The sequence below is a fragment of the Toxorhynchites rutilus genome, chromosome 3 (genome assembly GCF_029784135.1).
Source record: "Toxorhynchites rutilus septentrionalis strain SRP chromosome 3, ASM2978413v1, whole genome shotgun sequence".
Taxonomy (NCBI): Eukaryota; Metazoa; Arthropoda; class Insecta; order Diptera; family Culicidae; genus Toxorhynchites; species Toxorhynchites rutilus.
This window is the reverse complement of record NC_073746.1, coordinates 182,388,291-182,407,482: the sequence shown is the minus strand read 5'-3', so window position 1 is coordinate 182,407,482 and position 19,192 is coordinate 182,388,291. Positions and strand designations below refer to the sequence as shown.

At 38.1% G+C, this 19,192-nt stretch overlaps 1 protein-coding gene across 5 annotated transcripts in view; it reads left to right on the top strand.

Annotated features, from left to right (window-relative positions):
• The window catches only part of LOC129775270 (semaphorin-1A), a 481,842-nt gene that overhangs the window by 389,994 nt on the left and 72,656 nt on the right, over positions 1-19,192 (top strand). For all 5 annotated transcript variants that reach the window (XR_008742907.1, XR_008742908.1, XR_008742906.1 and 2 more), the window contains exons 14-15: positions 15,209-15,320; positions 15,608-15,795. Coding sequence is in view for 1 of the 5 variants with exons in the window: in XM_055779783.1 (XP_055635758.1) it covers positions 15,209-15,320; positions 15,608-15,795 (300 nt within the window). In the remaining 4 variants the exon portion in view is untranslated. The remainder of the gene's footprint in view (positions 1-15,208; positions 15,321-15,607; positions 15,796-19,192) is intronic.

The window sequence follows — 19,192 nt, the reverse complement described above, 5'->3', positions numbered from 1 at the left end:
CACCTTCCGTGTCGGAACTATCGTGGACTCGCAAAACATTCAGAGCAAATGTTCGAGATTTTAAAATTTTTCCAAACCTATTTGTTTTTATTTGACAACCACTAAAACTACTTAAACTGCGGAGACTACGACCAGGAATGTAATTACTAATACTACACATAAAACAACCTGGTACTTACGCCAAGTTATGCAAACAAATGTTTATTGAAACGATTAATTGTCCGCATAAATTGGCGTGAGCCCTCTCCAAATGGTACAAATATGTTTTAATTAACAAAATCTCTTAGGACCTCTTTTTACCGATAATCTTCTTTAGCTGGACAGATTTTTTCACTGGAAATGTGTATTGTTATGAACAAAGAACAAATATGCGTTTTCCCAACACTAAAGGTGTTGGTGATTACGTCACCTATGTAAACATGGCCAGTTTAGTACAACATATTTTCAGCTTCAATTTTCTTCCGAAGAACACAGCTCACTCGCCAAATACTTTCATAACAATCGGCTTTAAATGCGCTGCACTTTGACGCCACTTGCAATCCGAAACCAATGTTCGAATTCACAAAAAAATAATGACCGATCGAAAAAAGTCATGAACAAGTCCGAATCCACTCCTTAATTAACACAAGCTCTCTCCCGGAAAAAAAATATTAAAATCAATTCGCGTTTTGTTATTTCGGATATTATTTTAGAACGCATCGAAACTTTACAAACATTGAGTAGTGTTGTAGAAGCAACCGAAGATGGTTAATTCATGATTCCTTATTCATTTTTTTCCCTCGCGAGAATAATGCGAGGAGCACGAGAATAATGGGCAAGCATCGTGAGCTTTTTTCCCCTTCTTGGCGTTATAGATATTACATTATTAGATGGAACATTGAATCTTCTCAATGGCAACCATTTCAAATGTCTATTGGCAACGCATAAAAACCATAAATATGTGCGCATGGAGCAAAAATACACAAGCGCTTTTCATAAGGCGGTATAAAACCGACGCTTTGTATTATTTAATCAAATTTCACCTTGGATTGGAAATTGTGAAAAAAAAATTGCACCATGGAGTAAAAAGCAAGACTGTGTAATAGAAATTGCGAACGTTCTGCTTTTATTTTCTGACTGTTTCAATAAGTTGGCATCGGGTGGGGCTCTAATAGCAATATTTCCTCTCTCAGCAGTGCTCGTTCTCTGCTGTTTGACTGACGAAAGATAATTTAATGGGACATATTTCCCTTCCGGCCTTCCGGCAGTTGACCGCAACTTTTGCCATTACTAACAAAAACATACATGTTGACATGTTTTTCAGTTTTTTTCATTTACTAGTTCCTCCTCCGTTTTTGCCACGAAATTGTTGGAGTAGACCTTCCGCTTCAGCTTTTTGTCCGGAAATTCTCGATGGAAAGCGGCTGGGGGACTTCGAAACAACATCTATCTTCTCTTTCAGCAACTTTCCTGCGTAATTGGCGGTGGCCAGGTCCGGCCAAAACACGACATTCTCGTTCGGATGATATTTCTGGATGAGGGAGGCAGCTTCTTCTTTACGTCTTTCATTAAGGGTGCTAAATCAGAAAACAGGTCACGTTTTTATGAAATAAAGTAAATGTTAATGACTATTTTTGTAGCGAACGGATTTTGGCGATTTGCATACTAAACGAATCGGAAATAACAATCACATTACAATAACCTGGTGTGTGAATGGTTAAATTTCATGAAAACTATAAGCGTTTCCATTTTTCATTCATTTGTTCTGCTGATTTGTGAGCTTTTCTACCCGTGCCGTCAATAACGAACGTCTTATCGACGGGCAACGAAGGGGAAATCGTAAGATTTGAAATATCCGTGAACAAAGGAAAAGAAGAAGAACGAAGGGGAATATTTACCTAAAGTTCAAACAGTGAATCTCACTGAGGCAAACTTTCAGTCTCGTTCTGTTTTGGAAGCAATGAACATCGCTAGTTCTTCCTTGTTTTGCGTCATCACATGTCTTCATTTCGGATTGAGCTGTGGACGAGACCAATTTACATCAATGCATTAAACTGACGCTATGGCGAAGCAGGCGTTAAGGTTGTGCGCCACATAATTATTTGAGGAATATAAAGCTAAACCATAGTGAATGTCGTGCTGGAATGTTATAAGTTATTTGTTATTTCAACTCGGATTGCATTTGCGCAAAATTGATCGTAATGAAACAATGCTACTCTTTTCGAGATTGTTGAGATTAACAGAAAGAGTTTTTTTCGCCTATTTAGTCACCAAGAAACTAAATGACGTTCTGGAATTTTGTGATTTTGTTTCGCTTGCCAGTAGCGAAACTTTCTCCACTAAGGCTAACAGCTGCGCTTATCTCGAGCATGCGAAAATAATGCAACTTTTTTCGAGGCCAGTAATATTAACACTTAACCTACCACGAGGGGTCAAATGACCCATTTTAAACTTTTGATCAAAATTTTCTTGCAAATTACATTGTCACAACATAATTTGTCTACACTACTTTTCTTAAAACATACATTGAATGTATTTTTCAGTGTTTACTTCTCTCTTGTTATTTTTTTTTACTGAGAAATATATGTAATCTGCCCTAACTACCGCAACGGATCATTTGACCCTAGCAAACATTTATTAGTAATATTAGAAAGATTTGTATGTGTGGTTGTGATACAAAACCATTGCATTACACATTTTTGCTATTGCTTTATATATTTTGTTGTATTTGTGAATGAATAGGGAATGATTAGTATTAATTGTACTGCTGACTATCCAAGCGAGCTAACAGTAACCATTTCGAGCGACAGTGCTATTTTGCGTGTCAAAAATTGTAATTTCATTATTTTGCTATAATTGTTATCCTAAAAATGTCGAAATATACAGGAGAAATATGGTGTGCCACGTTTATCAACAAAACTATATAAATCGAGTCATTGTTCACTAACTATTCATGAAGGGTCAATTGACCCGCTGTGGTAGGAATAGGTACACATCGGTAGGTTTAGTGTTAACAGAAGCGTTTCTTTTGAGAATAGTTTCAAGCTACCAATGTATGGCTCTGTGTGCATGCTATGGCGAACGCTTGTTTGGCGCTTGGTTTACGTTGTACGAACGATGTCTAGAGGTGCGATGCCACTGAGGCAATACTAAATAACATGTAGCATGATATTTGATACTTGCAAGTATTTTCATTATTGTTGTTTCCATGCGGTACCGAAGATATATTGATATAGTTATGAGATATGGAATAATTGTGCTGTTGCAAGAAGTATATAATTGACTGTAGCCGAGTCTATGTCTATTGTCACAGCATAATTGAATAATATCCGAAGTATAAACAAACGACTTATATAAAATAACAGCGTAGTTATATGTCAACAATGCGGTCGTATCTTGGACACAACCTCCTATAATTTTTTGAGGTGGTATTCTAGAATAGTGGCACGAATTTCGAACGTTTTTTCGAGCTCTGAACAAATAAAACAAAGATTATTTTTACTATCCATTATTTAATTTTTTTTTCTCTTAACAATACCCCAAGAACTAAACGGAATGTACAAACTAAGAATAGTTACAAGCTGGTGAAGCGCACTATGGCGTAATCGATTCCAGCCTTACTGTATATTTGAAACAAAGAAATCGGACTGATTCTGTATTAGTGAAGATGCCGCTATCGTATGAACCTCGGACAACTTTTTTTTACAAAATGGTGGCCGTTTGAACAGAAATATTGGTTTTTAGCACGTTTTTTATGACGATTTCAATAAAAAAATTAAATGAAACCGTGTAAAAAAATCATTGGTTCATGCGATGTTTATGTATATTAGGGTGGCAGCGAAAATGGTCATGTCAAATTTTAAAAACCGCCTTTTTACATTTTGTTTATTGACCCTAACAAAATGAACTGTGTAAAATTTCTGCTCAATCGGACATGCTTTTTTGACCCTCGAAACTCTCCCAAATGGGGGGTTCATGAAATCTCGGTTTTCAAAAAAAAAGTTTTGATGCCAAATGTTTTCAAATTGCATGAAAAAATCAAAAAATCTAAACTTTAAGTGCTTTGAGGCACCCCTAAATCATGTCCGATTAAGCTGAAATTTTGCACAGGTTATTTTTTTGGGCCAATAAACAAAATGTATCTGGTCGGTTTTTGAAATTCTATGATGAATTTTTTTTCCATACATCCATTTCCACCCTAATGTAGATGTACCGTTTTGTCTCATATTCCGAACACTTAAGCTTTGATGGCCATTAAACAGTGTCTCGTTACTCAAAATGGTACTCTTTCGCGAAATTAATTTGATTTTTGGATACAATAGAGCCTTCTTTTTTATTTGACTACAATAAAATTGATTTACAAATACATATTCATGGCGAAAAACTAAAAATATGATTATTTACTTCTGTCTCAAATTCCGAACACCATTTTTGTCACTAACTCATATTCAGGACACTTTTGTCTCAAATTACGAACAGCAAAAATGCATTTTTTTAAATCATAACTTTTAAACTACTGGACCGAATTATATGATTGATAAAAGTCAATTCAGCTAGTCTTTTTTTGGAAAAATGTTATGCTTGCAAAAAAATTGGATTTTACTTTTGTAATTATTAATTGTGTTTGATTCTTATAGTTTACATGGTTTCGGGACCAAGGACGCTATATCGGTATCGATACCAGTAAATGATGTTAGAATGAAACTTATAGCCCAAAGAATGTCAGAGTTTTGAATATTAAATTATTTGTAACATTAAAGTTCAGTAAATTTACATCTAAAATAAAGTGTTCGCAATTTGAATAATTCGTAGAAACTTGATTCATATTCCGGAAACTACCTGAATACTAATTTTAATGAAGATTTCTGTATAAAATACCTTTTTTACCCATTTATTGTAGGTTCATACATTCTCTAGCATTTAACCTGAAAACAACGATTTTGTTGAAACAACTACAAAAACTGAAAAATTAACGATCCTTATTTTTTAGGAAATTTGCTAACGCAAACATTTTATCGTTGGATTTGATTGCCACTTTCTGGCAAATGCTTGATATTATAAATTATAGGCTGTATCGATACCTGTAAATGATGTTAAAATGAAGCCTATAACCTAAAGAATTTTGAGGCTTTCATTATTCAATCATTTACAACATTAAAGTTCGGTTAATTTTCATTTAAAATGAAGTGTTCGGGATTTGAATGATGTGTCGAAACTTGATTCAAATTCCGAACACTACATCCATACTAATTTTGATAAGTATTCCATTTATTGTAGATTTATACCTTTCCTAGCACTTAACATGAAAAAAGACAAACAAAATAATTGGAACAAGTACAAAAACTGAAAAATGATTTTTTTACGGAATTTGCTAACGCAAACATTTTATCATTGGTTTTGGCTGTCACTTTTTTGCAAATGTCTAATATTATAAATTATAGACTGCATCGGTACCTGTAAATGATGTCAAAATGAAGCATATGCCTCGAAGAATATCTGTGTTTTCATTATTCAATTATTTATAATATAAAAGTTTAGTAAATTTACATATAAAACTGAAGTGTTCGGAATTTGAGACTATTCGGAATATGAGACAAAACGGTATAAAGATTTATTCACATCGAATTGGAATAAATCGGTCCAGTAGAACTTTAGATATCGTGTGCGCCAGTTTGAAAAAACTAATTTCTAGGAAAACGCGTTTGAAGTTTTTGTCAAGGCCGCTCTAGATTAGATACCGCATGACAATAACTCGATGGATAATGGGATTTCCGAACAATCATTCACTTTTCCCGTGTAATAGAAACATCAAAACAAGTTCTAAAATAAACACTGATTGGAGAGTTGGTTTCTCAACCGAAGTGCATCGAGCCCGTTAGCTATAGTGAGAAATTCAGAAAACTTGTAAAGTTTTGTCACTTGAGTAGTTTCGTGTCAACATCATTTCCGGTATTGCTGTATTTAACCAATGAAATTTAATGGGTAATGATGACGCCATTCTCCAAGCGTTTGCATCGACATTCCTCTCTTTCTCTGTGGAAAACTAACATTCGTCGACTGACTGCACATTTTCGGCAAACATCAATTAAGTTATAATTTAGAGTTTCGTTTGATCGAGACGTAATTACTCGGGCGCCCGGAAAAGTTAGCCCAGTGCATCGTGTTTCACTTTCCTCGTTCTAACTTCCATCGAAACAGCACAAGAAAACTCGGATCCGGCAGAACCGACGGGTTGGAAACAGACCGACGATATTTCGGTAAGAGTCGACGGCAGAAAGCTCGAACTCGAAAGAAAAAGCTTAATTTCACGCGATAGTGGTTGCCAGAATGTGTGCCAGGACCACGGAAGAGTCCTGAGGCACTCGGAGATGTGGTGCATGAGTGTGTTAAAGAGTCTTGTGGTGCCCCGAAGCCATCGCGTTGTTCCCTCATATAACATTACTCCGCAGAAATATTTGCCCTGACTGTGCAAACAGCAAATTTCGAAAGAAAATAAGATGAAGGTAAAAAGTTGGCAAGATTTATCTTTTGCAAGCGCAGTCAATACCAGCCAGTTGAAGGGCAGGACTGACAGACGAGGATGGATCGAACGATGCGCACACCGCAGGATTCAACGTGAGGAAGGCGGAAGGCGGACTGAATGGGTAGTGGGGGTGAAATAGACGAGGGCAACAACATTGATAAGCGAAGAAGCGAAATGAAGTTTTTATTTCTTTGCACTTTGAAAATTGTTTGTATGGTTTGTTTTGCCCTGCTTGGGCGGACTTTTATTTTTATTCGCTGCTTGTAATGCTGAGAGAGAGAAATCAATGGAAAGAAACGATGTTGTGGCAAAATTGCACCTGATCCCTTCCGATAGAAACCAACCACCGATAGACTGTTCATTTGTCATTTATTAGTTTCTGCTGCAAATGTTTGGCACATTTATTATTTAACCATAATGATTAGTGCACAAATAAAAAAGTATAGTATATAGTATGCGCATAGATGTACAAGACTCTCTCCAAAGTAAAAATACACGTGTATATATGTGCCTGCAAGAGGTTTTGGTCTATTTATAGACTTATCAGAATGAATTTTGGATTTCTCAAACAACAAAGCTTGCACCAACATTTTGAGGAATTCTCTACATACAATCTAAAACATTTGTTTGACTGACTCTCGATCGGCAAAAGCACTATAGGACAGGGTACCCCCTTCTGAATGTCAGTAATGGTACCATCTACCAAATTTTCAGTGATATCAAAGGAAAGGCCTCACAACGCTGAAAACTTGGTTGTAAAGTGTCCTTTTTTCTGCTCGCCTCATTCTAGAGTTCAATGCTAAAGTAGTAAAAAAAACTAATATTTTAGGTCCTTTATGGACTTTACAATTTAGGGGATCAGTTCAAAGTTAGAAAAGTCGGATGATTAATGTCTGAAACATTGGACTACACTACTGCCCATGTTTGTATAGGTGACGTAAGCGACAAAATGAACAAAATCGACTTTTTCGTTGCTTCGCATTCTACACAATGTGATCAGGGCCCTGCTACCGCCAATCTCTCCCTATGTACTCGGATGATGCCAACATCTCAGGGTTCAAAACTATAAAGCTGACACAGCTATCAGTAGGGTTTAAAACAGGTTCAAAACCGCATATATCTCAGCTGTTTTGTTTCCGAGATGTTGGCATCAGTCTCGCTAATGGTCACCATCGTATGACTATTTATGGGGACGTATGCGCTGTGTCATTAATAAACATCATAAAATGAACAGACGACCATCGAACTAAAATGTCATATGACATTTCGACTTTTTTTCGTCATATTCATCGCCCTGTGTTCACGGGGAACGCTTAAAACGTTCATTCACGCATTCGCACTTGATAGGGGAGAGTTTGACGGTTGCTTTGATATGAGCAATCCGTGGCTGCCATACAATTGAAACACGAATTTCAGCATAACTCGAGAATTAATCAAGCAAATGAAACCAAATTTGGCATGTGGAGGTTTTAGGGTGCAATAAATGTTTTTACGGCGGTTAGACACTCCACCCCCTCTCTCTAAGGGGAAGCTGCCATACAAATTTCAACGGAGTCGATTAGAAGATCAATCAATGAACAGTTCTGCGATTGGACTCATGAACTTGCTCATAGTAAGAAAACGTGAATGTTTGAAGGTATTGATAACAAAAAACAAATTTTGGGCGGGACGAAGTTTGCCGGGTCAGCTAGTGCAGAATAAAGAGTGAAAAAAATACATACCACTGCATATCAAATAATACCACCATTGAAACTACAGTCAAATTAGCCGGAATTAAAGGATGATTATGACCACAAATGGTAGAATGAAAATAGCATATTTTCACCGCTTTTCTGTGTACGGTCGCCAGAAAGAGAGATCATATAAACGTTCAACTGATGGTCGTGCTTGTGGCTATGCATTAGGGTGCCAATGAAAATGGTCATCTCGAATTTCAAAAAATTACCCCATAAAAAATGTTAATCGCCTCGGAAAAACATCCTATGCAAAATATCAGCTCAATCGGACTTAAGGGAGAGTGGCGTAAAGCGATCAAAGTTTTAGTTTTTTGAAAATCGAAAAATCACCCAAGTAAAGGAAATCGGGGTTTTCGAAAAAAAATTTGATGCCAAATGTTTTGAAATTGCATAAAACGTCGAGAACTTTTTTTTTTTTTTGTCAAAAATCGGCATTCTGGGACTTTTTCGGAGTACGAAACGAAAAGTATGATTTTGAGTGCCAATAAAAATAGTTATCTCGATTTTTCATTCGGAACCTGCTACGAAATGTTGATTTGCACGATAATATACCCTATGCAAAATATTAGCTCATTCGGACTTCATTTACTGGTGTCGCAGACGTTAAAATTTAAGTTTTTTGAAAACCAAAAATTCACCGGAAATATATTTTCTACCGTACTAACTATTCGTACATTCTACGTGAGTAAATGGTAAACACAAGTGTCAAAATTTATAGCAGAATATCGGCTCAACATCGATCCAGCTTTCAGGATTTCGAACTTGGTCACTTGTTTATGCTGGCACAATTCGCAGATGGATTCACTTCCACGCACGAAGCATTTTGCGGCAGAATGGTTGGCGAGTTGGTAATGCATATCAGTGCTGGTATTTTGTTGTCGGTGCCGTCTGGAGTGTTTGAATAGCAAAAGAATTGGATAAATTTCACTGGCACAATATTTGTGCAATAGATGAAGAGAACCAACTGAAGACTTAGTAAACTCAGTAAACATTAAATCGTATAACCAGCGTATATAAACCATTATTTATCCAATATTTCGGGTGGTAGATGACACACCTAACTGGCATATACATACTTGGCAAATGCTTGCGAATTAGTTTGGATAAATAAACGATGAGTGCATGCATTGTCATACGAATATACGATTTATTACAAATATAGAAACAAACAAATGGCGGAAAATATTTACGTCAACTGTAGTTGCAACCTCACGAATCGTCATTTGAATGTATGAGAATATTCATGGGATATAAATGATGTATCAGGTCGTTCCAAAAATTTGTACCCATCTGTGCGTTGGTGGTTCCGTACGAACGAGAGCATGATAGGTACATCCAATGTGGTCACGGATGTTGGAAGGAATCTCGTTTTTTATGCTGTAATTAAACACAGTCTTGCAGCCTGCGTAAGAGGGGTAGTCTCGTGAGCAGAGTTGCAAAATCTCACACTCACTTTGCTGACAGCGCAAGATATTGAGACAACATCAAAATCAACCACCAATTCCCCTGCAGTTCATGACAAATGAACCAAACTTAATTCCATGCAACCGACACTCCGTCACGTGGAACATTTGGTTTTTGCATTATTCCCCACACTCATTCGTTCCACTGTCTCACTGAGAATTTACGCCCGAAATTTTCATACGCATCTTCGATCAGCTGACAGTGGAAGGGAACAAAATTCCATACAAGGAAATATCATCTCACTGACACCGCGTCAGACGTTTAAACGCGTGTTCGTGTGTGTTTTCCTAGTATGTTTCTAGCCCCGGTCCCATTTTTGTGCCGCTTATTGCACACACATCGATGGGCAACGGCACATTTGAGTGCTGAGTTTATGGGTGTATGACCAACGAAAATTTCTCCAGGACGCAATGAAAGGTGATATTTTCGGCTTGAGCATTCACTGACATCGAGAATGAACTGATATTTCTGTTGATGGAACGAAAACTATATCAAAACAAACGAGGTGGTGAGCCAGCGGTCGTAGGCACAGCGGCACCGCGATAGAAAGAAGTGAAGAATGTCGGTGGAGATATTTTGCACTGATAAAAATTGCTTTTCGATTTCAACATGTTCTTTCGAAATTTTGCATCCTTGCTCGTGAGCCTGCAGGACAGTCTCGTGCATAAGATAGGTCATTTAGTATATAGATATAGAAATTTCTATAACGTTGAAACGACGAAGCTCTTCTAGAAACGTTAGTGGAATTAAGAAGAAGAAGAAATATCTGGATGTGTCAAATTCATAATATGATGTGATATGTCCTCTATTACGATTTTTTTATTTTTTTATTTTTATTTTTACGATTTTCTGCGCAAATTTAATGCATGAAAATTTGTTCAACCTTCATACATTCGCTATAGTCTGAATGCTACATGAACGTTGTATCTCCACCGCCGATTATTAATACTATACCACTCATTGTAGAACTCAATTATTAATACACTAGTCTTATTTATTCAACTTGGCAAGCCGTGTCCAAAAAATTGAAGGTCGAAAAAATCGATTTTCTTTTTTTGCATTTCTAAGAAGCTCAAAAATGTTGTCCTAAAATAATTTTTCGATATTTGATTTCGTTGTGAAGTAGTAGCCAAAAGTATAAGGTCATCTCAAGGAATATAGTATTGCTGTACGAATTTTTGAACGCGTTTCTTTCGAAACCATGTTTTTTCAGCTGGTGGTATCGATATCTCAGGATCTACTCGACCGATTTGGCTGATTTTTTTTTTCAACATGTAAGAATGAATTATCTAAAGCAGTGGTTTTCAATCTTTTTTGCTCCATTCCCCCCTTTACGAAAATTAATCCCAGTGCTTCCCCTCTACCAGTATTTCGAAAGAAAGTCTGTAGCATATCAGTAAAATAATAACACCTCATGTCATCTGTTACGGTGTTTTGTTTCCATCAGCAGCATTGTAAGAAATCCAGATTCACATAAATTCTACTCAAAAGACAACAACACTCGTTACGCTTAATTCGCATATAAGTATGAAAATCGATCATTTGTAGATCGATGAGTTTGTTCTGAAATTGAACCGAAACTTTCGTCACTGCAAGTCGGAAGAGATTTCAAACCAAGTCCAAATATTGTTCTTTGATATAAGTAAAATATGTTTCACGTTTAACTTGTTGTAAAAAATCTTGCCAAATGCTGTACAATTTCCTTTTTAATGGTCTTCTGTACTGTTTCGTCGTCTGTTCCATCATCATTCCCTAACGAAAGTCTTACAAACATTGTGAAGTTGTCCAATTGAACATTGCATTTCAGATTTGAAAGTGTTTGCCGAGAATCGCCAATTTTAGCGTATCCAATAAATTAGTTTTTGTGGCAATTTTTGCTAATCATTGTCAAATTCAAAGCGAGGTGAATGTACAATAGTGCCTTGCAGAATTCCTCCCTTTAATGAGTAAACCCACCCCGGTTGAAAATCACTGATCTAAAGCGATACATAGCCGTTTTTTGATATCTTATTTTTTCGATTTTTTATGAGCTTCTAAACAACGATTTTCAGTAAAAATAATTCATTTTTAACAAAACTGGCCGCCATTTTGGCAATTTTTCGAATTTTCAAAAACCGCTATGTAACACTAACACTAAATGTAACGTATTGTCCTAAAGTTCCAAAATATTCATTGGAATTCGCTCAGAACCGATACCACCAGCAGGGTACCGGTTTTCAGACAGCATCTACGGATCCAGCTGGCGACAGCGTAATAATCATTACCTTAAACAATAACCAAAATACCCACTTCACTTTATTTCTAACATTCAAACAAAAAATTACGAAAATTCCTTATTTTTCGACCTTCGAGACAGCGGTTCTTTCTTGTAAAATGAATTTCAGATTCAAATGATAGAGGTTAGTATATTTTACTCGATAACATAATTAAACTTGAACGTGTCACATCTGAAGACTGTGGTTAAAAAAGCTCACATTACCAATTTTTATTGTTGCTATAAGGCAATACAGAGGTAAAAGTTTTGATATAATTGTAATACGTGCATTTTCGCCGGAAAAATGTAACCGATATTTGGCATATTTTTCAATTCATAGTTGTTGAGGGCATCCATTGACGTTCCCCTCGGTGTTTTTTGACGTTTGAAGAGTCAGCCCAGTTAACGAGTGGAATTAGTTAACTGGACTGTGCTCTCCGCCCAGTTAGCGGACAACCGCTGTACTACAGACAAAGCAACTAGATGCCTACGTCAAGCTATGCGAACAAATGTTCGTTGAAGTGATTTGTTCGCATAAATTGACGTAAGAATTTTCCAAATGAAACAAACATGATTCAATTCATAAAATCTCGTAGGCCCTCTTTTTGCCGATCATAACCTTTAACTGGACATACTATTGCTTTGAAAATGTGCGCATTTAGAACAAAACACAAACATGCGTTTTGCCAACACTAATCGTGTTGGTGAATACGTCACCTATGCAAGCATGGACAGTCCAAAGACTTTCAATTTAAATTACTTTTTGAATATTAAAGTAGTTTCTCAGTGTCGAAACCGAAAAAAAATTATACCTCTCGATCGACGCAACGTGACATCAAGTTTGCATTAAAAAATGAACTTTTTCGGACGGTGATAAAAAAAACTAAGAATGATAATTGAGTTTGATAAATTTCCCATGGAAGGTAATTATAATGGCTTACTTGCAAAAAAAACTACGTCCTTGCGAGCGACCTTCCCGCAGTTAACCGGAACATTCGCCATGGCGGACGAAAACATGCGTGTAGGCATGGTTTTGCGTTCTTACTTCGTTTTATTTATCAATTCCTTTTCAGTTTTCGCGACAAAATTGTTGTGGTAGATCTTACGCTTGAGGTTTGCTTAGAAATTCTCGATGGGGCGCAGCTGGGGGACGTTGGGCGGATTCGCCGACTTGGGTACCACATCGATATTCAGCCGCTCCATCTCCTCTAACGATCGCTGCTAGTAGTGGGCCGACGCCAGGCACTTCGTACTATAGCGTTCCCCGTTCACGACCAGTCCGGAGCTAAAGAAGAGCGGCTTTAACATCCCCGATGATTGTCAGCAACAGCAGCACCTTCTTGGGGAACTTGGTGTGCGGAATAAACTTCACTTCGGAGCTCACTTCCTTCGTGGGGGAAGTAAAATACGAAGTGCCCTGCCAGTCGTGGTCATCCAGGGTGAGATAGGTCTCGTCGTCCATCATCACCGCCACCTCGCGATTCACAGGGAAAATGAACTTGACCATCTTATTCAGCCGCTGCCGCTGTGTCTTTGCCTGCAGCTCCGAGACCAGTGGACGAGACTTCCGCTTCCTGACATGTATGTCCATGTTCGCCAGGTACTTCTTCACTGTTTGGCCGGTTGCACCGACCTCACGACCAAGCGCACGCTGTGATGTAGCCACTTTCCCCTCGATCTTCCTCTTCAGCATCCTTTAAAGCTTTATGTCGCTCAGGGTCTTAGGCCGTCCGAAACCGGGCTTTCTTTCGTACTCTTATTGTTGTCCAATAGTGCCAAGATGTGGTAGATACCGGAACGGGCATATCCGGCATCTACAAAGTGACGTCCGTTTTCGACGCGGCGAGGTACCGTTCTTTGAACGCGCATACTTCTAAACGGAGCAGCTTCACTGTTTTCGCCATCACGGTTAGAATTCGACAGATAGAGCTGTCAAATTTTTTCTGCTGACTCATGGGTTACTATGATTGATGCCGCATGAGTAGTTTCGTCAGTGCGTATGAAGGTAAACCCATGAATAATCGGCAATTTTTGTCCATTTTTTTATTACAAACGTTATGTAAAATTTCAGCGCTAATAAGAACGATTGTCCTATACAGACAAGAGACGTGTACAATGTTCGAGAAGGACCTCCGGGCACACCATCTTCGGCGGTGTCCATGAGGACTGCGTATGTAGAGAAAGGATGAATCACGAGCTCATGCAACTCGACGGTGAATCCAGCATCCATGACGTGCCCTTAAATGCCCTACATCAGTTGAGTATGAGACGACGAGGAGCAGGAGTTGGTGAGCAAAGGCAGTTCGCGAAATTAGAGAGAGATAGTCACGAACTGAGTTAATTGTAGGAATATTGTGATTCAGGGCATAAATTAATTAAAAGTATACTCGATTTCGTACATGAAGCACCTCGATAAATTAACTAAACCAATGTAAAGAACACAAGGCCATTGAAATGTGAAAAATAAATAATAACAAACGAAAGATTTGTGAACATTTTTGCTCTCGTTTATATTTGATACTTTTTTATGGCTATTTTTGTGAAGAAATAATTATTTATGAAGCAAAATCTAAAATCATACATGGCGAGCTATTATTTATGTCAATAACTATAACTACCTTTCACAAGGAAGATTGGAATGCTGATTCGATGCAGCTTGAACACAAAGCCATCATACCATTTATTTGAAATCATATTGATCCGCCAAACGATGTTAATAACTAATGCAAACAGAAATTACTTTTAGAGAAATATGTTATTCTGGCTTGAGAACTCCATCAGACGGCTTACAACCTTTCTTTGGCGTTGGGTACTATGTTTACCATGTCTGTGAATTTTAATGGCTTTAGTTGTCTTCCATCACAAGAAGAGGAGCAGCTAAGATCAGAACTCATGTTTTTGGTGGATTTGATTGTCGCTATCACCTCATCAGCTGATGTTATCCAATTCTCAAGAAAAACTGTGTGTTTTCAGTGACCGACAACTGTACTAGAGCAATGGTATCCTTTGGTAAATATTCGCTCCTTGTGGCTATCGGTTATGTTACCGAACATTTGAAGCTATCATATTATCGAACCATACTTTTTCAGAATCAGAATCCAACACATCAGATGTTTTATTTTTTATTAGTTCAAATATTTTCACTCTATGTAATTATCTATCGCTAAATTAATGAACCATATATTCTATGTCTACGCACCCCCTGTCACCCCACTGCGAACTCACCAATGGAAACGAAAACATTCGCTGCAGACACGCCGAAAGACGGAAGCTATGATGATGGAAAATTAATTATAGTCACCGATACAACCGTGATAGCGATTAAATTACACCGCTGCAGCAGTGAAAAGATAACAAGTTGCAGGTAATTAGGCGAGAAGAACACGTAGAACGGAGGCAAGGCACGCGAACGAACGCGCAAAGTCTTCTACTTTTTGTGTGGATTCAAAGTCAAAACGCGCACCCCAGGCCTTCCTTCTACTTCCGGCTTGGGTAGGGAAAAGCGAAGGAAATAAATTCTCATTTATGGCTTACGCTTTCACCAACCTCAATCATTTTCACGGCCTCTTCTGAGACGCAGCACTGGATTGGCCCATATTTTCATTAATGTTTGCGTGTTTCCCCGTTTCTTTCTCTTCGCCAAACAACTAGCGAGTGCGTGGCACTACAGGATCCGTACTGCGCCTGGGATAAAATTGCGGGCAAATGCCGCTCGCACGGTGCCCCTCGATGGTCGGAGGAGAACTACTTCTATCAGAGCGTTGCCACCGGGGATCACGCCGCCTGTCCCTCGGGAAAGGTGCCCAAAGATGCCAAAGTTGAGAAGCAAGGATACCGAGGTACGTAAGCCCTGTTTAATTATTGATTGAATCTTTGATAATGTCTGCGGGAGGGTAAATATAGGAAAGAGGGGGGGGGAAACTGTGAGGTATGGTGATTGCATTTTCTAATGTGGTCTCTACCGCTACGCTTTTCGTGTCTGGGTGAAGGCATCCACTGTAATTTATGCTCGATGCTGTGGTGAATTGTTGGAGGGGATGCAATCGTGAAATTTAGATGGATTATGATGAATAGAATGCGTACGTATCGAATGTGAATGATATGCTGCCGGAAGGTCTAATATCAATTTCTGTCACGTAATATGATGTACATGCTCCACACCGAACTCCGTTATGTCTGTATATTTTAATCTTTAATTAGAGTTGATGAACGTAATGAAGATTGGCAGGAGTTGGTTGATAATATTTACATTTTGTGGATTATAATCTACTATACTGGGTGGTTTTGGAAGTTCGATTTTTAAACGTGATTCGTGACATGTGTCAATGTGCAAAACGTTCAATTTGTATTGCCATTTCGTCATGGATAACTTTGAATTCTTTGCGTTCTATGAAAACTGCGTTTCCCGTAGACCATTTCATTGTGTTCAGCGAAGAAGCCTATTTCCCGTTGAATGGATACATCAACAAACAAAAATGTTGCATTTCATATGAGATATATAGAAGAACTGTGCGTGGCCTGCATTTCCATGGAACTCAAAAATATATGGGACATCAATGTATCGGTTCAAATAGGACCTTTTTGGAGTCAATTATTGCAAACTACAGAAAATTTATTTGATTAGGTTTCCCACTATTCAAATGAGAACTGACGGGTTTCTCATACTTCACCTTCCATCAGGTTTTTTACAGCCGAATTTTATGCTGAACGCCAATTTGATCCCAACTGTTCTCTGAAAGTTCTCCTTTATGCACTCCAGAACTGTCTATCCAGTAACTGTACTACACTGCGTTTCATATCTAAAGAACCACTCATTTCTTCTGAGTTTTTAGAGATTACATCTTTTGAATTGAAGGATATAGTGTAGGATATAAGAACTATCTTCATTTATAAGACTGGTCATTTGAACTTCATTTTTGTGTCCAGGCGCGAAACATTATAAAACTAAAATTCCAGTTCATAACTATAGAACCGGGGGTCTCCGTAGCCACATTGGTTGCGCGTTCGCTTAGTAAGCGATCGATCGTGAGTTCAAAACTCAGGGCCCTCATTGACCATCTTTGTGTTATTACAGAATAACTACGTCCACGCAACAATCATCAGCGATGGAGATCGATCCACGGTCGAAACAAGATCGATTCATCCATACAACTGCTCTGCTCTGCAAGACACTTCGGGCTGCTGTTCTATAAATAACTCAACAATGATCATATCAACTGTCTCCGCTGTCCGGTGGTCTAACTGGATAATAGAAGAACAGAAAAAATACTCTTACGCCTAAATGGCTACTGTGTAAAAATGTACCATATGCAATGGTATAGAAGGAATACTGGCGAATGGCAACTGTGTAATGTGCTATAATTATAGATATGTTAATAACCATGTGACATGAACACGATTAAAATTCGGCTCTGTTACAGCTAAAAATACTAAGGAGCCTAAAATAAATAAATGGAATAAAAAAAACTATAGAACCAGATGGAAAAACTCTCGCTCCTCTACAAAATTAACGCCAATTTAACATGAATTACGGATAAGTTTCTAATTCATAGGTCATCTTTAGTTCTCAATCAGTTCAAATAACCCATTCGGGGTGGCTACGACCATGCTGCGCCATGTTGTAGTGTGTATCTCATACTACGCAGAGGATACTGCTCGTTTAAGCTCTTAAAATCACTCATACTGCTTGTAAGCTGCATCTATTATTTGTACGATCACTCCTCATAAGCTTTTGATAGGATTTTGATCTGGTAAACAAGCTGACCAGTGCAGAATCGGCAACCCCCATTTATTAAACCATGCCATGACTTTCCGGATTTTATAAATGGATATCAAATTACCTAATTATCACGGTGTTTTTTTTATGCAAAACAGCAGTAAATGACACTTCTTTGCACTTCTGACTGTCCATTCGTGTCAATCGTAAGCTATCTAAACCAGGGCTTTTTGAAAAAATTGTCCCCAAACGATGGAATTATTGTTTTTTGAATGTTTCGTGCCTGAACACAACAATGAAGTTCAAATGGGTAGTCTCATAAATGAAGATAGTTATTATACCCTTCACTATATACTTCAATTCAACCGACTTCTTACATATCCCTGGAAACTCAGAAAAAACGAGTGGTTCTATGGTCATGAAACACAGTGTATCAACTATATGTATTGAAATATACAAAATATTATCGAAAAGGGTTTTTGCTGTAGGAAACGATGTTTAGGGGCATGTTAGCAATCCAATGCTTCGCTAAAATAGAAACACAAAACTGGATCGAAACCTCGCACTCCTAAGATAAATTACCGAAATATTTTGCAAGAACTTCGACCTACGATAGAATTAAAAGATCAACAACAAACTATGAAAGTCAAGCAGTACGCGTGCGTTCTCGAAAGGTACCGTTGTTGTCAATACGAAAGGTACCGATCAATTTTGGTGGAATGTTTCATGAACTTGAAACACTCGAAACAGTGTTGATTGAAACATAATGGGCCTTATCCCCGTTCACACTTCACGGTGAAAACGAAATGAACGGCACGTCATTGAACTACGTTTTACGATTTAATGAAGCGTCATAGATACTAATGGGTGAAGCGTTGTTTAGGATCACGAGTTGTCTGGTTAAGCTTGTCTCTGCTATCAAATGACCAAAAGCGTTTGATGACTGTGAACCCCGTGCTGTATGATGGGCGTTAAAGTCTCCCATACAAACCACTTGACCTTCCACTTTGTTGAAAAGATCGTCTAACTGCCAACTAACATCGCTTTGTGCTTGGTGGAATATAAATGGCAATAATGAATGGGATATTGGATTCGCACTGCTACGATCTAAAAAACAGTCACTAGTATTTCGTTTGGCACAGATAACTGCCTGCAGACGACGAGGCATGCCTTCAACCAAGTTTTGCAGGTAATGTTGATCAATTTTTTCCCACGTCGTTGGAAGTTCCTCAAACAGCAGAGTTTTGTTGAGCACCGTGCCTTTACCCAATTGTTGATCAAGAATTGACCACAGATTTTCGATCGGGTCCAGATCGGGTGATTGAGGCGGCCAACCCATCACACGAGATTGACGAAGATAGGACATCGTTTTGTGTACCATATATCTTAGATCGTTGTCTTGCTGAAAGATTGCAGAGATATCGATGCACTTGTCAGCAGGGATGGTAAAAAATCACATTCAACGATCAATGAATAAGTATATCCCTCTAGTCGGATGTTTTTAAATCACCCCCAGCAGG